We start from the raw sequence: 19,358 nt of genomic DNA on the forward strand, positions 1-19,358 counted from the left end.
GTTGGGAGCAAGAATCCTCTTTTGCAGAAGTTGGAGGATATAAATCTGGAGCTGCCATCATTTATCTTATTTCCCATTCAGAGTCTGGCTACAGAAAGAGGCTGAAGGGATATGCAAAGCTAAGAAATACAGACCCAGTTGAGTCCTGTGACTAGCGGACTTCCCAGCTACATAAGCTAATACATTCTTTTTTTAAATTAAAGCTAGTTTTATTTGAGATTTTATCACTTGCCATAATGAGAGTCCTAAGTCACACAGAACATATCACAGTTTTAAACAGTGTTATTGAGACATAATTTGCATACCGTACAATTTACCCATTTACAAATTTTTAATTATATATTTACTTGTATGATTATTTGTTTAAAGTCTCTTTCCCCCATTAGTTCCATGATAGTAAGAATCACACCTAAGTGCCAAGATACAACCTGTCTCAGAGTATATGCTCAATAAATATTTTTCAATGTATAAATGTATGAGTGAATGAGTATCCTGTGCTGGATGGTTGGGATAATGAAAACAATTAGACATAACCCCGACTACTGCTGAGGTATAGTGTGAAACAGACATGTAAATAGCTGAGTTCTGGTAAGCAGTAGAGAAAAGCTCAGGAAGTTCAGTAGGACTGAGATGGGTTACCTTGACCTACGCTGCTGCTGCTGCTAAGTCACTTCAGTCGTGTCCAACTCTGTGTGACCCCACAGACGGCAGCCCACCAGGCTGCCCTGTCCCTGGGATTCTCCAGGCAAGCTAACCAATTCATTAATGCCCTCTTTAAGTGTCTTCCTAAACTCTGTACTAAGAATTAATCTCACTTCTGTCTATCTGTCTACATAAATTAGATAGATCTTTATTAGCTCTGTGTGTGTGTGTGTGTATATATGTGTGTACACGTGTGCACTAAATCACTTAAGTTGTGTCTGACTCTTTGTGACCCCATGGACTGATTGTAGCCTGCCAGGTTCTGCTGTCCATGGGATTTCCCAGGCAATAATACTGGAGTGGGTTGCCATTTCCTCCTCCAGAGGATCTTCCTGAGCCAGGGATCAAATCGGCATCTCCTGCATCGCAGGCAAATTCTTTGTTGCTGAGCCACTGGGGAAGCCCCTTTATTGGCTCTGCTGCTGCTAAGTCGCTTCAGAAATGCATAATCTTAAGCAAGAACCTCATGAACCTATGCTGAACTTGACCTATCTTAAAGAGTTATGTTGAGAATTAAAAGAGATAATTAATACAAAGCATTTCATATAATGCCTGGCTCAATATATATTATCTATTAATTTTCTATTCACTGTATAGTGAGGTTAAGTGGTTAAAAGTGCAGCTCTGGAGCCAGACTACTACTTGAGTTCAAATTCTGACTCTACCTGTTACTAGCTATGTGATCTTAAACAAGTTATTCAACTTTTCTGTGCCTCAGTTTTCTCATCTCTATACGAAGTGTACCTAAATTAGGTACTTTTAAGTTAAATGAGTATTACTTTAAAACACTTAGCATAGGGCCTGGCACATGGTAAATACCTAATAAATGTTTAACAAACTCACCTTTTAAAAACATTAGTCATAATGGCTTGGCATGCTGGCTATATTTTTTCCTAATATAAAATTAACTCACCTTTTAAAAACAGTCTTGTTTAACTTTAAGGGCTTGAGATGCTAATTATATTTTTTCCTAATATACACCAAAATATATACATAAAATTATCTTGAACACCCAGTGACATGAATCTCTCAACTGGGGAAGCGCTACTCTAGACTCACACAATCAAATGATTTATGGTTCTCTAAATACACAGGTGACTGCAGCCATGAAATTCAAAGACACTTACTCCTTGGAAGAAAAGTTATGACCAACCTAGATAGTATATTCAAAAGCAGAGACATTACTTTGCTGACTAAGGTCCGTCTAGTCAAGGCTATGGTTTTTCCAGTGGTCATGTATGGATGTGAGAGTTGGACTGTGAAGAAGGCTGAGCGCCGAAGAATTGATGCTTTTGAACTGTGGCATTGGAGAAGACTCCTGAGAGTCCCTTGGACTGCAAGGAGATCCAACTAGTCCATTCTGAAGGAGATCAGCCCTGGGATTTCTTTGGAAGGACTGATGATGAAGCTGAAACTCCAGTACTTTGGCCACCTCATGTGAAGAACTGACTCACTGGAAAAGACTCTGATGCTGGGAGGGATTGGGGGCAGGAGGAAAAGGGGACGACAGAGGATGAGATGGCTGGATGGCATCACCGACCCAATGGACGTGAGTTTGAGTGAACTCTGGGAGTTGGTGATGGACAGGGAGGCCTGGCGTGCTGCGATTTATGGGGTCACAAAGAGTCGGACACGATTGAGTGACTGAACTGAACTGAAATACACAGGGCTATTCTTTGCCTTTGCCAGTGTTATTCCTCGTGCCTGGAATGTCCTTGCCTTTCTTCCTCACTTGACTGCTCCTACTTATCTCCAAGGCCTAATGTGGAGTCAGGGAGCCTGACTCCTCCAGCTCTGTTTTCCTTGCAAATCAGGGACTTCCCTGGTGGTCCAGTGGTTAAGAATCCACTTGCCAATGCAGCAGACAGGGATTCAATCCGTGCTTCAGGAATATTCCACATGCTGCAGAGCAACTAAGCCTGTGTACCACAACTGCTGAGCCCAAGCACCCTAGAGCCCATGCTCAGCAGCAAGAGAAGCCATCACAATGAGAAGCTCAGCATCACAACTAGAGAAAGCCCAAGTACAGCAACAAAGACACAGTGCAGCCAAAAATAAAATAAATTTAAAAAATATTTTAAAGACTTTCAAAGCAGAAATAGAGACATAGAAGTAGAGAACGAATGCATGGATACCAAGGGGGAAGGGAAGGTGGTAGGAAGAACTGGGAGATTAGGATTGACATATATACACTATTGATGTTGTTCAGTTGCTAAGTAGTGTCTGACTCTTTTCGACCTCATGGCCTGCAGCATGCCACACTTCCCTGTCCTTCACTATCTCCCGGAGTTTGCTCAAATTCATCTAACCATCTGCTGCCCTCTTCTCCTTTTGCCTTCAATATTTCACAGCATCAGGGTCTTTTTAAGTGAGTTATCTCTTGATACGACACATAAAATGGATAACTAATGAGGACACACTGTAGAGCACAAGGAACTCCCTTGTAATGTACTGTGGTGACCTGAATGGGAAGGACATTCAAAAGGGAGGAGATAGTGTGTGTATGTATGGCAGATTCATTTTGCTGTACAGCAGAAAATAGCACAACATTGTAAAGCAAACTGCACTCAAATAAAAATTAATTAAAAAAAAAAAAAGACTCAGCATGGGCTTCACGTTCTCTGACCCAAACTGAATAGATGCCTCCTCTGTGTCCACAGCCCCTGGCGCATCCTTCTATCACAGCACTGATCACCTGGCTTATCACAGTTTCTGTCTCAGACCAGGGAACATAGCCTATTTTGCAGCACAGTACTTGGCATGGAGTAGGAGCTCAGGAAGTCATAATTAGAATGAAGTAAAATGAAGTAGCCAAATAATTGACTCCATAAAATTTTAATCAAAACATATTTTTACAGTGTTTACTCACTGCCAGACCATATGCCAGGCACTATGGGTATAAAGATAAACAAGACTCATTTCCTGTCCTCATGAAGCTTTCTGGAGACAGATAAGGAAACAAGTGCACCCAAGGGAGATAGGTACAGCGACTGTTGCATGCATAGGGTACTCTAAGTGGGGGAACCAAGAAAAGAGCTGGGGGAGGTGTGTTTTGAAAGTTGAGTGGGGGTTCAACAGCTAGATAAGAGTGGGAGATGGGGGATAAAAAAGAGTCTTTCAAACAGAAGTGGCATTGTTTGTCCAGGGAAAGTGCAGGGCATCTCGGAGACAGCAGGCTGAAGGCATAAGATAGCCAGAGGTCACCCATGTGTGGGCTTCGCCACATGTTTACTGTCCTGTGAACCATGGAAATGGGTATAGACACATTCTATGGGCCCTGTGATGGGGTAAGAACCATCAAGAGCCAAATGGCCCACCCTCCCTATTCATTAAGCACCTTCAGTGTGCTGATTTCTATTCCAGGCCACACTGGAGAAAAGGAGAAGGAAGGAAGAAAGTAGTATACAACACTCCACTATACATGTCCTCGTAATATACATAATACAAATATATACAACACAAATTCACACTTGTATATTACACAGTTTACCCACCTACCAGCCCAAATACCTGAACTTCAGAAACTGGCAGAGAATATAACTTTAAACTCCCTTCTCCTTAATACTTACAGCACTGAGGTTGTGAGAAATACTTAGGGAGACTGGCTAAAAGTTAAGCAGTACACATATTCTTCTAAAAGAAGACTTATCTAAGGTGAGCCTATATTAAACCCCAATAGGGAAAAGAAAAGCTTCTCTTTTAAGCAGGTGTAGGTAGGTGTCCTGCTGTATGGCCACTAAGACATACCTGAGACACCTGGGTCTCAATGGAGCACAAGGATCAAGGTGCATTAACCTTGGAAAAAGAGCATCATTGAGCAGCATGTTTAATCTACATTGTTTCGTGACTTCATACAATCACTTTTGCTGTGAATTGTATTTTGGTGACAAAACATCAGTTTACACTGACAGAAATTGTAAGACACAGCCTACGATATTCAGTGTTGTAGTTGCTATAAAGGATGTTTGATATTAAGAACATCATCACACTCAGCATATAGAGTCTGTTCTACAGTTGCCAGGCTTCCCAAGTGGCCCAGTGGTAAAGAATTCGCTTGCCAATGCAAGAGACATGGTTCAGTCTCTGGGTTGGGAAAATCCCCTGGAGAAGGAAACGGCAACCCACTCCAGTATTCTTGCCTGGAAAATTCCATGGACAGAGGAGCCTAGCAGGCTGCAGTCCATGGGGTCACAAAGAGTCAGATACAACTGAGCATACATACACTCAGTCTACAGTTGTCAGTGGAGAGCAATGCTTCTCTGGAATAATGGGTTTGTTTCTATCTTAAGGACCATCTCTGAACCATGTAACTGATTATGTTTTCCTCTTTGCAATGGCTACTAGGAAGCTCAAAGTGACTATTTCAGTCCAGCTCTTGCACATGCCCCAAAACTTACAAAATATAGTTATCTCACCCCTGGCCTTCTCTTATGTTCTCCTACTCTTGCGTTTTTTCCCTTTGCTCCAATTGTCTCATTTTTTGGTTGATATACTATGACAGTGTTATAAGATACCTCAAATCCTTTGTGGAAGGAACTGGTTTAAAAAAAAGATTTCATATATTTAAATTTTATTTATACATCCAGTGTAACAAAATATACATGTATCATAAATAATTCATTACCTAGAATTCATTAGCATGAAGCCCACATGTATATGCCCTAAATATGAAACAACACACACAGAGCACATATGCACATAATTCAGGATCACAGCACATCCTTAATGTCCCAAATACAAACACACACTTATTCCCTCCATTTGCCCCACGCCAGTGCACACATGCACCCACATGTGTCATGCACATACCAAGCTGCTCTGCGAGGAGCCGGCCCTTCTCAGTGGGAACAACCCTCTCTTCCTCCATATCACACTTGTTCCCCACCAGGATGACCTGGGCATTGTCCCAGGAGTAGGTCTTTATCTGAGTAGCCCTAAAGAGAGACAGGAAGAGGACTGTGTTATCGACACCCTCCTAGGCCAGAAAGGACCCCAAGAAGCTCACAGAAGCCCCTTCAACAAGGTTGCAATCTGACAAGCCATACGTTGTGGCCAATAAAAAAACCTTTTCTCGACAAGTTTTTGAAAGTGAGCATGTGTTATTTCTATAATGAGAAATAAACTTTTAAATAGAGGAAATAAAACCAGACCTTTATATTGAGCATACATTTTTTGTGAAGCAAGCCTAACTCTGTTCCCCAACACCTCATAGGTAGGAACAGTTACCCCCCCCCCCGTTTTATTTCCCTACACCTTTACTGTGGCATTATTATTACATTTGGCTGGATTTATGTCCCTCCTTGAGGGAAGAGATAGGTTTATTCTTTTTTATATATAATTTTATTTATGTATTTATTTTTTATTCTTGGCTGTACTGGGTCTTTGTTGCTATGCCAGCTTGTCTCTAGTTGCAGCGAGTGGGGGTTACTCTTCAATCCCCTGCACAGGCTTCTCGTTGTCGTGACTTCTCTTGTTGCAGAGCACAGGCTCTAGAGAGTGCAGGCTTCAGGAGCTGCAGCACATGGGCTCAGTAGTTGTAGCTCCCAGGCTCTAGGGCACAGGTTCAGTAGCTATGGGGCACGAACTTAGCTGCTCCACAGCATGTGGGATCTTCCCAGACCAGGGATCAAACCCACGTCTCCTGCAATGGCAGGTAGATTCTTTTCCACTGAGCCACCAGGGAAGCCCCATTTTTGTGGTACCAGCCCTGCCCAGCATAGAGCACAGAGAAGTCAGTGAATGTCTGATGAAGGAAGGAGCCAGCAAATAGTTAATCCTGAAGCAGATCTAAATAAACTCTGATCCTATCCTGATACTGACATTCAATCTAACTCAACCTTAACTGCAGACTGGACCAACTACCAACCCTGCTCCTCAAGCTGATTTCACTACCCATCTTCTCTTTAAGGGTGAAAAGCCACTTCCTCAATGGATGGAATTCAGTCAACCACCATTTGTGGTAAAACTATAGAGAGCCAGGTTCTGTGCTGAGCACTGAGGTTTTGATGGCAGATGGGTGCTAGGCTGGGACCAAGTTTCCCAGAGGCAAAACTGAAGGTCAGAGCTTGGAAAAGACAGACAGTCTTCAGCCTCAAGGCAGGGACCTGAAGCCAACTCCCTGTGCATCCCATGCCACTCTTCTGTCATCTTCCTGCTTCCTCCCGCCTCCATCCACTCTCAGCTCCTAGATTAGCAACTTAGGTTATTCTTGGAGGAATCGTCACCAGGTGTTAAAGTCACTGTGTTCCTGAGGCAGGATGAACAGGGACTGATGGAGAAAGGGAAGGAGGTCAAGGCTGGCAGGGAATGGGCAGTGTGGAGATACTCAAAGAAAGAGCTAATCTCTTCATGGTGGGAGGTGAGGATGGGAGGAGATAGAGAGAGGGGACAAGGGAGGAGGAGAGAAAAGTCATGACTGGAGGGAAGGGAGAGAATAAGAAAGAGGAAAAAACAGGAGGGAAAAAAGGTATAATGAGAGAGGAAGAGAAAAAAGAGGGAGGAAAGGAGAAAAAAAGGAAGGCGGAGAAAAGGAGTTGTTAAAAGGAAAAAGGGAGAAAGGAGGAAGAAGGGAATGACCAAGAGGCTGAGGAGAACACATGTGTGACAGGCATGTGGGTGGCACCCTAGACTGCTGTTCAGAACTGGGAAGTGGAGATAGGCAGCCTGAAAGGTCACTCCCAGCTCAAGGCTCCAAGGAACCAATGGTGCCTCACATAGTCATGGCAACTGTTCTTGGCAGAAGCGAAGTCTTGAAAGGGTAGCTGTTGGGCGAAAAAGAGCAGAAGACAAGCTTGGCACTGGCCAGCACTACTGTGCTGTGCCCGGCCTGTGCTGCCTCTCTGACTGTGGATAAGAACCAGGCACAGATTCTCCATCTTCCACATTCTTATCCTCTCCACTGAATAGGGACACCCAGTCCTGGCCTTCCCTCTTCACCTCTCCTTCTCTTCATGCTCCCTTCTCCTTGTGAGTAATTTTCCAGGGAGAAAGAAGTAAGTCAGCAGTCTCCAACCTTTTTGGCACCAGAGACTGGTTTGATGGAAGGCAGTTTTTCCAGGATTGGGGTTAGGGGGGGTTAGTTCAGGCAGTAATGCAAGCGATGGGGATGTGGCCTGGGGGGTTGGAGGCCCAGACGTTGGGCTATACCTCTAGGGAATTGTGTCAGATTCTATTGTATATTGAACTGTTATGAACTTGACCCCCACCCCCCAGCCAAGGGATAAACTTTATAGGAAAACAATATGTGGATTCACTTAGTACTCTGTCCAGAATGATTTTTTCTAAAACACTCATCTGAACCTGTTGTTTCCCGGTTCAAATGTCCTCACCTACAAATAAAATCCAAATTCCCTACCCCAGCATATAAAATCCTTCACTACCTCTGCTCTTCTTACCCTCTCACCTACCTTCTTGCCTTTGCACATCTGTACTCTTTTTCTGCAGCATTCTTATCCATTTGTCCCTCTGGCCAATTCTTGTCCATCTTCAAACCGTAGCATGTATGTCAGCAATTCCAGGACACATCCCCTAACTCCCCAAGCTAGGTTTCTACAGCCTGGGTAGAAACACTCTCATCACTGCACCTGTCACAGGATATTGTCATCGCCTGCTCACTGATCTATCCTCTCTGCTCACCTGTGAACGTTGTGAAGACAGGAGCCATGTCTTATTCATCTGGTTTTCCCTAACACATAGCATAGGGCTTAGCACATGCTAGAGTTTCATGAACAATCTGATGGATGAATGAATGAATGAATCTCATACCAGTCTTGGACAGCATTGAAAGATTCCTCATTGGTGATGTCATACATCAGAATGAAGCCCATGGCTCCACGGTAATAGGCTGTGGTGATGGTCCGGTACCGCTCCTGCCCAGCTGTGTCCTAGGTGGGAAAAGGAAGGAGTCAGCCTCATAGAAAGTCTGTTTTTGTTTCTAAAAAGTTCCTAGGACAATTAACTAATAATCCAAAGTATATTTAAGGAGCATCTATTATTTATCTTGTACTTGGAGACTATAATAAAATGGTTTTTGGAACATCATAGAAATTAATAAGAAAATAATTAAAATCCCAGTAGAAAAATGAGCAGGAGGAAAGAACATTTCACAAAAGAACTGTAAATAGATAATTATTATATTAAAAGATTTTTCTTTGTTTTTAATTATAATTCTTGTTACAGACAAGGATGTAGTAAGATGTACAACCTTACACCTTGTTTGTGGGAATGGAACTTGGTTCAGTCTTTCTGGAAATCAATTTGGAAGTCTCAAGAGTATTAAAAATATTTGTACCCTTTGACATGGAAATTTTTCCTTCTAAAAACTTTTTTACAAAAATAGAAAATCAGACTAGCACTAATATTTATGCATAAAAATTTTGGTTACAACTCTATTTAAATAGTATAAAAGTATCATTAACATATATCCAACTTTAGAATGGTTATGTGTTTATTTATATAAGATGGAACAATGCTTGTATGTGCAATGTAATGTCAGCTTCATAATGATATTTGCAGAGAAGAAAACTGGAAAGAAACACATCAGAAGGTTAATAGTGTCTATCTCTGTAAGAAAGATAAGAATTATCAGGATTTTCATTTTTTTCAGGTATTTTTATTGTCTTCTAATGCTAAACATGTATTATTTATACAAGGAGAAATAAACATTTTCACTAAAAAAAAATATATGACTAAGACAATTCTTTATCTCAAGCAGCTCACAGTCTAGTTGGAAAGACAAACACAAACAAGCTAAGCCAAACCCCACAATAAAGCATTAATGGAATACTCTGGGGTGCTTCACAATGTCCACACAGTCCTCATGTCAGGGACCAATCAGTCTTATCATTACAGTTTTAGATGTGTGATACTGGAGCACATATAAAAGATTCCTCATATATTACCTCATTTAAATTTTACAAAAAGTCTCTCAGAGGTAAGGATCAGTATTTACATTTTATAGTTGAGAATGCAAAACTGCAGAGAGGGTAAGTGACTTTCCCAAGGACACAAAGCTGGTTAAATTAAAAAAAAAAAAGCTGTGTCTTAAATCTAGGACTTCTGATTCCAAGTCTGATGCACATACCATTATACCTCAGTCAATGAAAGGTTTATCTACAGACATTTACTGAACACTACCCGTAATGGCTTCCCTGGTGGCTCAGAGGTTAAAGCATATGCCTGGAATGCTGGAGACCCGGGTTCAATCCCTGGGTTGGGAAGAGCCCCTGGAGAAGGAAATGGCAACCCACTCCAGTACTCTTGCCTGGAGAATCCCATGGAGGGAGGAGCCTGGTAGGCTGCAGTCCATGGGATCGCAAAGAGTTGGACACAACTGAGCGACTTTACTTACTTACTTACCCGTAATGATATTAAAAACAAATAGGGAACAAAAGAATTATAATATGCCATTATTAGTACATATGCTGCATCTATTATCCATAAACTTTAGAAAAACCCTGTAAGGTACATATTATTACTCCCACTTTACAGTTGAGAAAACTGAGGTTCACAGAGATTGTCCATCAAATGTAAGAATCGGGATTCAAAACAAGTCTGTCTGTCTGACTCCTACAGCCTATTTCAATATCTCGCCTTGGCTATGAATCATAATTTGTGTGATACAGAAATGGAACAAGCATCATCCTTGCCCTCAGGAAAGCTCAGCAAAAGTATAGAGGTGGCTAAGACATACCACAACTAATAATTAGCGATGTCATCACTATCAAATAAGTGGTATACAGAAAATGTGTCACACAATTCAGATAAAGTAGAAGTATGGCGATTTAGGGTAGCTATGAAAGATGTCAAAGCAGAGATAGTGCACCAGTTAGGATAGACTGGGTTACTCAATAATAAACAATCTCAAAATCTCAGCAGCTTCAATAACAAGGTTTTATCTTTCACTATTTTTACATATCCATTAAGAGTTGGCTGGGTGCTCTGCTCTTTGTCTGCTTCGTTCCAGGATAAAGACTGACAGAGCAGCTATGAGAAGGAAAGAAAATATGTGAGTCATGTTTTGGCTCTTCCATTTTTCTTGTTCACTGACCAAAGCAAGTCACATGCCCACACCCAAGAAAGCACAATCCTATAAAACGCCCAGGAGGAGAATGGGAAATGTGGTGGATGGCATAACCACTCCCATGGAGGGGATCTCTACCAAGTCCAGCGGCATCACCTAAAGATGTGGTTACTTGGTAATAGAAGGAAGACAACAGGGATTTTTCCTAACTAAGAATTTTTCAAGCAGAGAAGTGAAGGAAAGGTATTTTGACATAAGGAAGAGTTTTTTCCCATGACTACTCCAGAACTTAAGGAATTGTGGGAAATGAGTAGGCAATGAAACTAGAAAGAGCTTTGAACACAATGCTACGGAATTTGAATTTGATCTTTTTAGGATCAAAGATTTTGAGGTAGGATATTAACATGATTTTATCTGAACTTTAGAAAAATCGCTTTGACGGTGACGTGGAGAACAAACTGGAGGAAGTAGAGATGGCAACCAGGCAGGCTGGTTGGTGAGATCTTTGCAGTGGCTCAGGTGAGACCTAAGATGTATTTGAACTAGAGTGGTAGAAGTGGAGATGCAGTAGAAATAGATTCAACAAGTATTTAAGGGGTGACTTACAGACATGGCAAACAAATAAGTTATTTTTTTGGCAAGGCTCAGCTTCTTCATGTCCCGTGCAATTCAGCTCTGACCCAGACTTGCACATTACTCAGCAAAACAAAGTCTGCATTTAACACATCCACCATCATGGAAGAGCATTTGAGTCACCATCTCCTGTTTGTTGAGCATGGTTTGGGAGTGTCTTACTCTTTACTTCAAGCAGCTTATCAGAGTATTGGTTCTGACCACATACAGTACTTCTCCCTAAGAGTTCTGGCAAATAGAATTGTATCCAGCTCATGGATGAGTAGTGCAGAATGAATGAGTAGTGTAGAATGAATGAGTAGATGGGTGTCATGAATGAGTAGTGTAGAATGGGTGAGTAGATGAGTGAATTTAAAAATGAATGAAGAGATGGAGGAGTGAGTGTGCATGAGTGAGGGTGAGTGAGTAAACACTAACACAGGAATCTTAGGCACTAATATTAGAGAGATACTCCTGTTATGTCTACACAAAAGCTCTGTGTGTGTATACCTATGAACCACTGCAGCAGCTCTTACCTCTACTTCCTGAACTCCTGAGAGCCAACGAGACAGATGAGACTCTTTCTACCAGTGTACAGGCTCAGGCCCCAAATCTTGTTCTATAGGGTTTAGAACTAAGCCACCTATCCAGACCAGGGATCTAAAGGCCCAAGCAGGATTTTTGAGCAACTGCACTGCCTGCAGGTCTCATTTCTCCTCACTCCACCTGCATTGTCCCACTTCTCTGTGACAGTTTCCAGTCTCCCATCTCTACCTGGAGTCTGGATCTGTGCTCCATCTCTTTGACAAAGAATCCTGCTACTCAACTGATGCCCAGTTAATTGGAAATCCTGGTATAGAATAATAAATAAGCTTGGACAAGGAATTAGTTTTACCTCTACACTCTCAGTGCCTTGGACAGGGCTAGGCACACATTAGGGATTCAATTACCACTTGCTAAACAAAAAGGCCATATAGTTTTGAGGTTAAGAGCATGGTCTTTCGAGTTAGACTTCTGGGTGTAAACCCCCATTCTGCTGCTGCTCAGTCGCTTCAGTCGTGTCTGACTCTGTGCAGACCCCATAGACGGCAGCCCACTAGGCTCCTCTGTCCCTGGGATTCTCCAGGCAAGAACACTGGAGTGGGTTGCCATTTCCTTCTCCAGTGTGTGAAAGTGAAGTCGCTCAGTCGTGTCCAACTCTTAGCGACCCCATCATGGACTGCAGCCTACCAGGCTCCTCCGTCCATGGGAGTTTTCAGGCACGAGTACTGGAGTGGGGTGCCAATGCCTTCTCCGAACCCCTATTCTAGCACTTACTAACTTTGTGACAATGGTAGGCAGCTTCTAAAATGATTCACAATGATTCCTGTGTCCTAGTATTCACGCTTTTGGATAATTCTTTCCTGGGGCAATTTTCTTTTGGGGGCCTTGGTTTCTTCATCTATAAAGTGGTCTATAACAATAGGCCTATAACATCTATAACAATACCTATTTCACAAAGTTACCACAAAGATTAAGAAAGTTATTATATCCAAAATGCTTGGAACAGTTCCTTATACAGCATGGGTGCCACTTAGGTGTTGTTTTTGTCCTTCCACAGTTAGCCCTAGGAGCAGGGCCAGGTTCCCAGGGTCTGCTCAGCAGGACTGAACAAGTCTCATGCCATGGGCCACCCTGCTCTCATTCAGACCTGCTCAGGGCAGCATCCATTCAGGGTCTAAATATGATTTGTCGTTGTTGTCATTGTTTAGTTGCTTAGTGTGTCTAACTCTTTTGCGACCCCATGGTCTGTAGCCTACCAGGCTCCTCTGTCCATGGGATTTTCCAGGCAAGAATACTGGAGTGGCTTGTCATTTCCTTTTCCAGGGGATCTTCCCAACCCAGGGATCAAACCCACATCTCCTGCATTGGCAGGTTGGTTCTTTACCACTGAGCCACTTGGGAAGCCCCTCAATATGAAGCTTCCCTCAAAGAGCAGAAAATGGACAGACAGAAAGGGAATGGATGAATGAAGAGTTAAGCAGGCTTTGGTCTGACTCGCAGTTTTTCCTATCATTAGCTGTGTGATTTTGGATGGCTTGGTTTTTTCATCTCTCTGAGGCTCAGTTTCTTCACAATTTGAATGAAAATAATTATACCTACTTTGTAGGGTGTTTGTAATTAAGTAAGATTTTTTTAAATGTCTAGCTCATACTAGGTACTCAAGTATAGGAGTATGTGTCCCTTGTATTATTAACTTTTCTAAGGCTTAATTTCCTCATTAATAAAGTGGTGACAATAATATCAGTCCTTTTCTTTAATTTTTTTTATTGTGGTAAAAGTCACATAATATAAAACTATTTTAACCATATTTAACTCTACAGTTCAGTAGCACTAAGTACATTCACATTGTCGGCCAACTCTCACCATCACCCATCCCCTTCCTAAACTGAAACTCTGTCCCCATTAAACATGAATTCCCCATTCCCCCTCCCCAAACCCCCACCCCTGGCTTCTACCAATGTACCTTCTGACTCTATGAATTTGACTATTCTAGGTATCTCCTATAAGTGAAATCAAATAGTATTTGTCTGCAAAATAATAATACCAGTCCTGAAGTGGTTGTGTGAGGATTCAGTTCAGTTCAGTTCAGTTCAGTCGCTCAGTCGTGTCCGACTCTTTGCGACCCCATGAATCACAGCACGCCAGGCCTCCCTGTCCATCACCAACTCCCGGAGTTCACTCAGACTCGCATCCATCGAGTCAGTGATTCCATCCAGCCATCTCATCCTCTGTCGTCCCCTTCTTCTCCTGCCCCCAATCCCTCCCAGCATCAAAGTCTTTTCCAATGAGTCAACTCTTCGCATGAGGTGAGGATTAGAGATAATGTATTCATAGAGCTTGGGAGAGTGCCAGGCACGTAGTAGGTGTGTAATAAAGCTTATAGTAGCTGTGCTTATTACTGTCAATATTGTTGTTTTTCACCTAAAGAAAAGCAAGGTTGGAAACAACAGTCCAGCTCTCACTATCCTGTGCTCAATGGAAAGTAGCCCAGAGAATTGCTCCTGAAACTCCCTCTCTCTTTTATTTTTAAAAATCACTTTGATGAACATTGATTCCCCTCCCACTGATGAGAGTCAGAAATAGAACCAAAGAGGAGACAGGAAGAAGGAAAAAAAAAAGAGGCATGACTCACTGTCTACTTGAAGAAGGAGATCGTGTCATCAAGAGCAATTGATTCACTTCTACGAAGCAGACATTCATTGAGCTCTTATACGGGCAGAGCACTATGCTGGAGACAGGACACGATGATACGCAAGCCACTGCCCTGGCCTCCAGCAGCCCTGTCAGTGTGACTGACAGACACGGGGGCCAGAGAGAAGGGAGATAACATCAACTGAACACCTACTATGTACCAGGCACTTCAATAAGTGCTTCACACAAAAAAATATTGCTTCATATATGGAATCTTATTATTTGTACTAACCAAATAAAACCTGCTAAGTGCCAGGCACTATGCTAAGCACTTTTCCTATTTTACTTAATTTTCAAAACAGCCTTGAAATACTGTTATCTGTACTTACAGATAAGGAAAATTTAAATAACATGCCTAAGATCTTGTAACCAGTTCATGGCAGACTGAGATTCAAACCTAGGTCTGATTCCAAAGCCTGTGCTCTTCCCAGAATGTCCTTTGCTGTAGGTTATTCCTCTTAACTATTACATCAGCCTGAAGCAGGACAAGTTTGAGTCCCCATTTTATATGTGAATTAACTGAGGGTCACAGAGTTTAAGTAACTTGCTAGAGTCACAAACTGTAAGGAAGTAGAGTCAGGATTGAAATTCTGTGTTTTGACAAAAGTTTATGTATTGTTTACACAGCTTATAGCCCAACCAGACTGTATATTCTGAATTCTTCTCTGCTCCTCAGGATAGGACCCAGCCCACTTCCAGACAGGAGAACCTCCAACCATGTCTAAGGTTCCCTAAGGCCAACGTCTCTCCTCCACCATAGGAAAGGGCTGGAAATCACCCACAAAGCTTAATTGGAGTCACGTGTCTGGCACACAGGTGTTCAACCAATATTAGTTACCTTCTTTATTTTCCACTGAATCATTGATCCAACACAGATCCACCATTTCTGGAATTTCCATATTGTCACCCACACATGCAATACTCATTTCTGCTCCATATGTCTGTTCATGTACTCTCTTGGCCACATATGCCCTCTCCCAGCTCCTCCACGTGTCTTAACTATCAGACTGTTGAATTCTAAAATTAAAAGTAAATCTTAGAAGTTACTCAATCCACCCACTTACTTAAAAAACGAATTCCTTCTATAGCATACTTGCATTAAGTGTTCCCAGTGTTAGATGCCTACCACCTCAAAAGGCAGCCACTCCACTGATGGACCGTTCTGAGTATTACAGCATATCTTCCTTCTGTTGAGCTGAAAGCTGCACGTGGTAATTTCTGTCCATTGATTTAATTCTGTTCTCTGGAGACCCAAAGAATAAATCTAATTTTTCACTCATGTGGCAGCCCTCCAAATATGTAAGTCCTGTGTTTGTTTAGCTCTTAGAGTTTACAAAGTATTTTTTTCTTATTATCTCAGTTAGTTCCCAGAGAAATCCTAGGAGAGAAGAACCAATATCTCCATTCCATATTAAAAAAAACAAACAAACCTGAGACTTGTAGAGGTGAATGATGAAAAGAGGCTTATATAAAACCAGGTCTTCTGGCTCCAAGAGACAAATGTTCTTGGCACTGGACCCCATCACTGATGTTTCAAATCACCTGTCACAGGAGCCACAATCAAACGGGATGACCGGAAAGAACAGTGACAGGAACTTGAAACAGTGTCATGGGACGAGCAGCTGAAGCAAGAAAGCAGATCTGAGGAAGGGTACTGCCATCTCCAAACATCTAAAGTGCCTAAAGGATTTTCATTCTTTTCCTTTCTTTTTTTCCCGAATCTTCACTGGGCACTGATTCTGTGGTAAGTGTTGGTTAGGTCCTGAAGATATAAGGTTGACTATTATACATACCTGCTTAAACTCTATAGTGTCTATTTACTGTAAAGAGAAACATGTATTGAATGGGGACTTTAAAGCAGGAGAGGCCATTCCCACAGAGCCTTCTAGCACCTTTCCCTGAGGCAACACTCTTCCTCTGGAGCTCAGCTCAGCTCAGCAGAGAAGCTGCCCTGACCATCCTGGCAATGTCAAATGCCACAATTACATCCTCTCCTGGCACCATGTACTTCTTCTTTGTAGCACTCATCCTCACTGTAATTTTGCATTTATTTGTGTAATTATTTGATTAAAAACTGTCTCCCCTGCCAAACTGCAAGGACCATAAGAACAAGGTGTCTGGTTTTGCTTATTCTTTGGTCTTCAGTGCCTGGCATAGCACTGGCACAGGGGGGCAGGGAGATTTCCAATAAATATTTGAAAAGGACTGAAAGGGTGAACTTTGGGAGTGACTGCAACATTTCTGATAGAGCACAATGAATGTCAGATGGGTCTTTCTAAATCTCATCTCTTTTGGTCTAAATCCTTCCCTTCACTTCCCACCGGCCACCTCATAGGCTACAAGCATCTCAGTAGAAAGCAGACCCTTCAGGATTGATTCAGGCTTCCCTTCCAGTTCCTTCCCTCCCATTCTACTGAACCAGTGAGTTTCAGCTTTGCCTAACTACTTGTGGTTTTCCAAACACTGCTTCACACCCTTGGACCTTAATCTGATACGCTGATCTTTGCCTGAAATCCCCTTTCTCCTTTATGATTCACAACTTTATTCAAGGCCACATCCTCTGAACTGTCCTTGACCTCCTCTCCCCTGACAAAGTAACTTCTTTCTCTGCCCTCTTGTTTGGCATTAGATCATTGCATGTATCACATTTATTAAAGTTACTGGGTTATTCATCTGTCTCCTCTGAGACCCAATATTTATTTAAAGCTAAATTAAATCCCAGGTCCTCAATTATAGCACCCAGCACACAGTAGGCACTTAATAAGAATGCTGGTGAATGAAACTCAAAGGCTGATTCTGTGCTAAGGACAGAAAACTCATTTAGAAACTCAGGATTGGTAAGAAAATCACCTGTGAGAAAAGGGTCCCCTCTTCTTTCTGATTCCTTTCCAAGTTATTAGACAAAAGAGGAAGGCCCAGAGCAGTGACAGACTTAAGAAGTCACACAGCTAGGAAGAGGTTATCTCTGGGGCCTCTGTCCTTGCTTGGATCCTGCCCCATTATATACATGCATGCCAGTCAAACTTCTTCCTGCCCCTCTTTAGCTCATTCCCTCCAGGTGAGGTTATGGGGGTGGAGGTGGGGGGATGACGAGCACCAGGAAGGCAGGTAATAAGAGCTTCTGAGCTGGTTCTCCCCTCATCCTATGCCCTGACCCACAGCTGCCAAACTCCAAGCCCTTTGTATTCTGTAGCACCTGGGAGCGATGGGGCATCATGTCCCATAGGAATGGGAGGAAAGCAGAAGGAGAGAGCTTTTCAGGAACATTCGGTGGAGCCAAGGAGAATCAAAGGATTGAGGAAAGGAAAGAGTGTCCCCTTAGTGTCGGCTTGGTGTTACACCCATCTGTCCTCAGTAGTATAGACCACACTTGGAGCACCCTACGGTTTATAAGCATTTTTGTTGTATCATCTCATTGGATTCTAACAATGACCTTGTGATACAAACTTTTGAGAGTCAGAAGAAACCAGTCTTTGAGTTCATCCAGTCTTAATTGCTTTATTTTGCATGTAGCGAAATTGCAACTCAGAAAAGTAAAGTGACTTTCCTAAGATGTTACAGCTACTTATTTTTTTGACTAGGCTGGGACTCAAATGCAAATATTCTGACTCCACCTCCAGTATTCTTTCCAGCACACCATGAATTATTGTCACTGTTAATTTACAGATAAGAAGATTGGAGTCCAAGGAGTTCAGTCACAGGTAGTGATCCTTGAGGACAGCGGGCAAGAAAAGAGGTTACTGGAACCCAGGATTGGGTATTCAAAAGCACTTCCCTGCCCACCATAATTCCTATCTAACCTTTGAGGTCCAGGTCAAAGGGCACCTATTCTGGGAAGTTCTTAGGGATCCAATATCAAAATTCATCATCATTTTTTTGGACCTTCACAGAATATACCTGAGCTTTATTTTAGTGATAGGAGAACACAGAACCTTCAAGTTAGAAAGCCCTTGTGGAATTGATTACATATGTGAGAGTAATCAATTCCACAAACATTTACTGAGCCTACACTGTGCCAGTGAAAAGACCCACATGATTTCTGCCCTCAGAATTCTCAGTCTAGCAGGGAAGCTAACCTCACATGTGGCAAAATCCTTTGGGAGGTTATAGGATGATACATATGATACCTATAGGGTCACCTCCCTCATTTTACAGGTGAGAAGTCCAGCCCGAGAGAGGTGAATACCCTGCATTCTTATTTTGGGCATTGATCTCACACAAAACCCTCAAAGCCTCTCACAGATATGAATGATTTCCACCAAGATATAGGCACTATATTTTACTTCCCACAGATAAACTAAAGATATAGTGGTTCCTTTCATTGCTCCTCAGTGAACCTGGCATATCTTAGGTTTTCAATATTTATTTATTTATTTTCGGCCGTGCTGGGCTGGCTTTCTCTAGTTGCAGTGAGTGGGAACTACTCTCTAGCTGCTGTACACGGGCTTCTCGTTGTGGAGGTTTCTCCTGTTGTGAAGCAGGGGCTCTAGCGCGAGGCGGCCTCAGTCGTGGCTCATGGGCTTAGTTGCTCCACTGTATGTGGGATATTCCTGGACCAGCAATTGAATGGTGTCTTCTGCACTGGCAGGTGGATTCGTAACCACTGAACCATCAGGGAAGTCCCTTCAATAACTATTCTTGAATGAATGGATCATAGAATCTATATCAGGGATTTGTTTCAACTCCCATCTACATCTCCCCATGTAGGCTGTGGACTCAGGGCTGTGCCTTTCATTTCTATAGCCTCAGCAACAACCTAGAGCAAGGCATGGCACCTGGCAGATATTCC

At 42.4% G+C, this 19,358-nt stretch overlaps 1 protein-coding gene across 1 annotated transcript in view; it reads right to left on the bottom strand.

Moving 5' to 3' along the window:
* Positions 1-19,358, bottom strand: part of RAB3B (RAB3B, member RAS oncogene family) — a 73,317-nt gene that overhangs the window by 17,427 nt on the left and 36,532 nt on the right. Inside the window, exons 3-4 of the mRNA XM_018044093.1 lie at positions 8,467-8,585; positions 5,512-5,636 (exon numbers count right to left, since the gene is read on the bottom strand). Of these exons, the coding sequence (XP_017899582.1) occupies positions 5,512-5,636; positions 8,467-8,585 (244 nt within the window). The remainder of the gene's footprint in view (positions 1-5,511; positions 5,637-8,466; positions 8,586-19,358) is intronic.

The sequence above is a fragment of the Capra hircus genome, chromosome 3 (genome assembly GCF_001704415.2).
Source record: "Capra hircus breed San Clemente chromosome 3, ASM170441v1, whole genome shotgun sequence".
Taxonomy (NCBI): Eukaryota; Metazoa; Chordata; class Mammalia; order Artiodactyla; family Bovidae; genus Capra; species Capra hircus.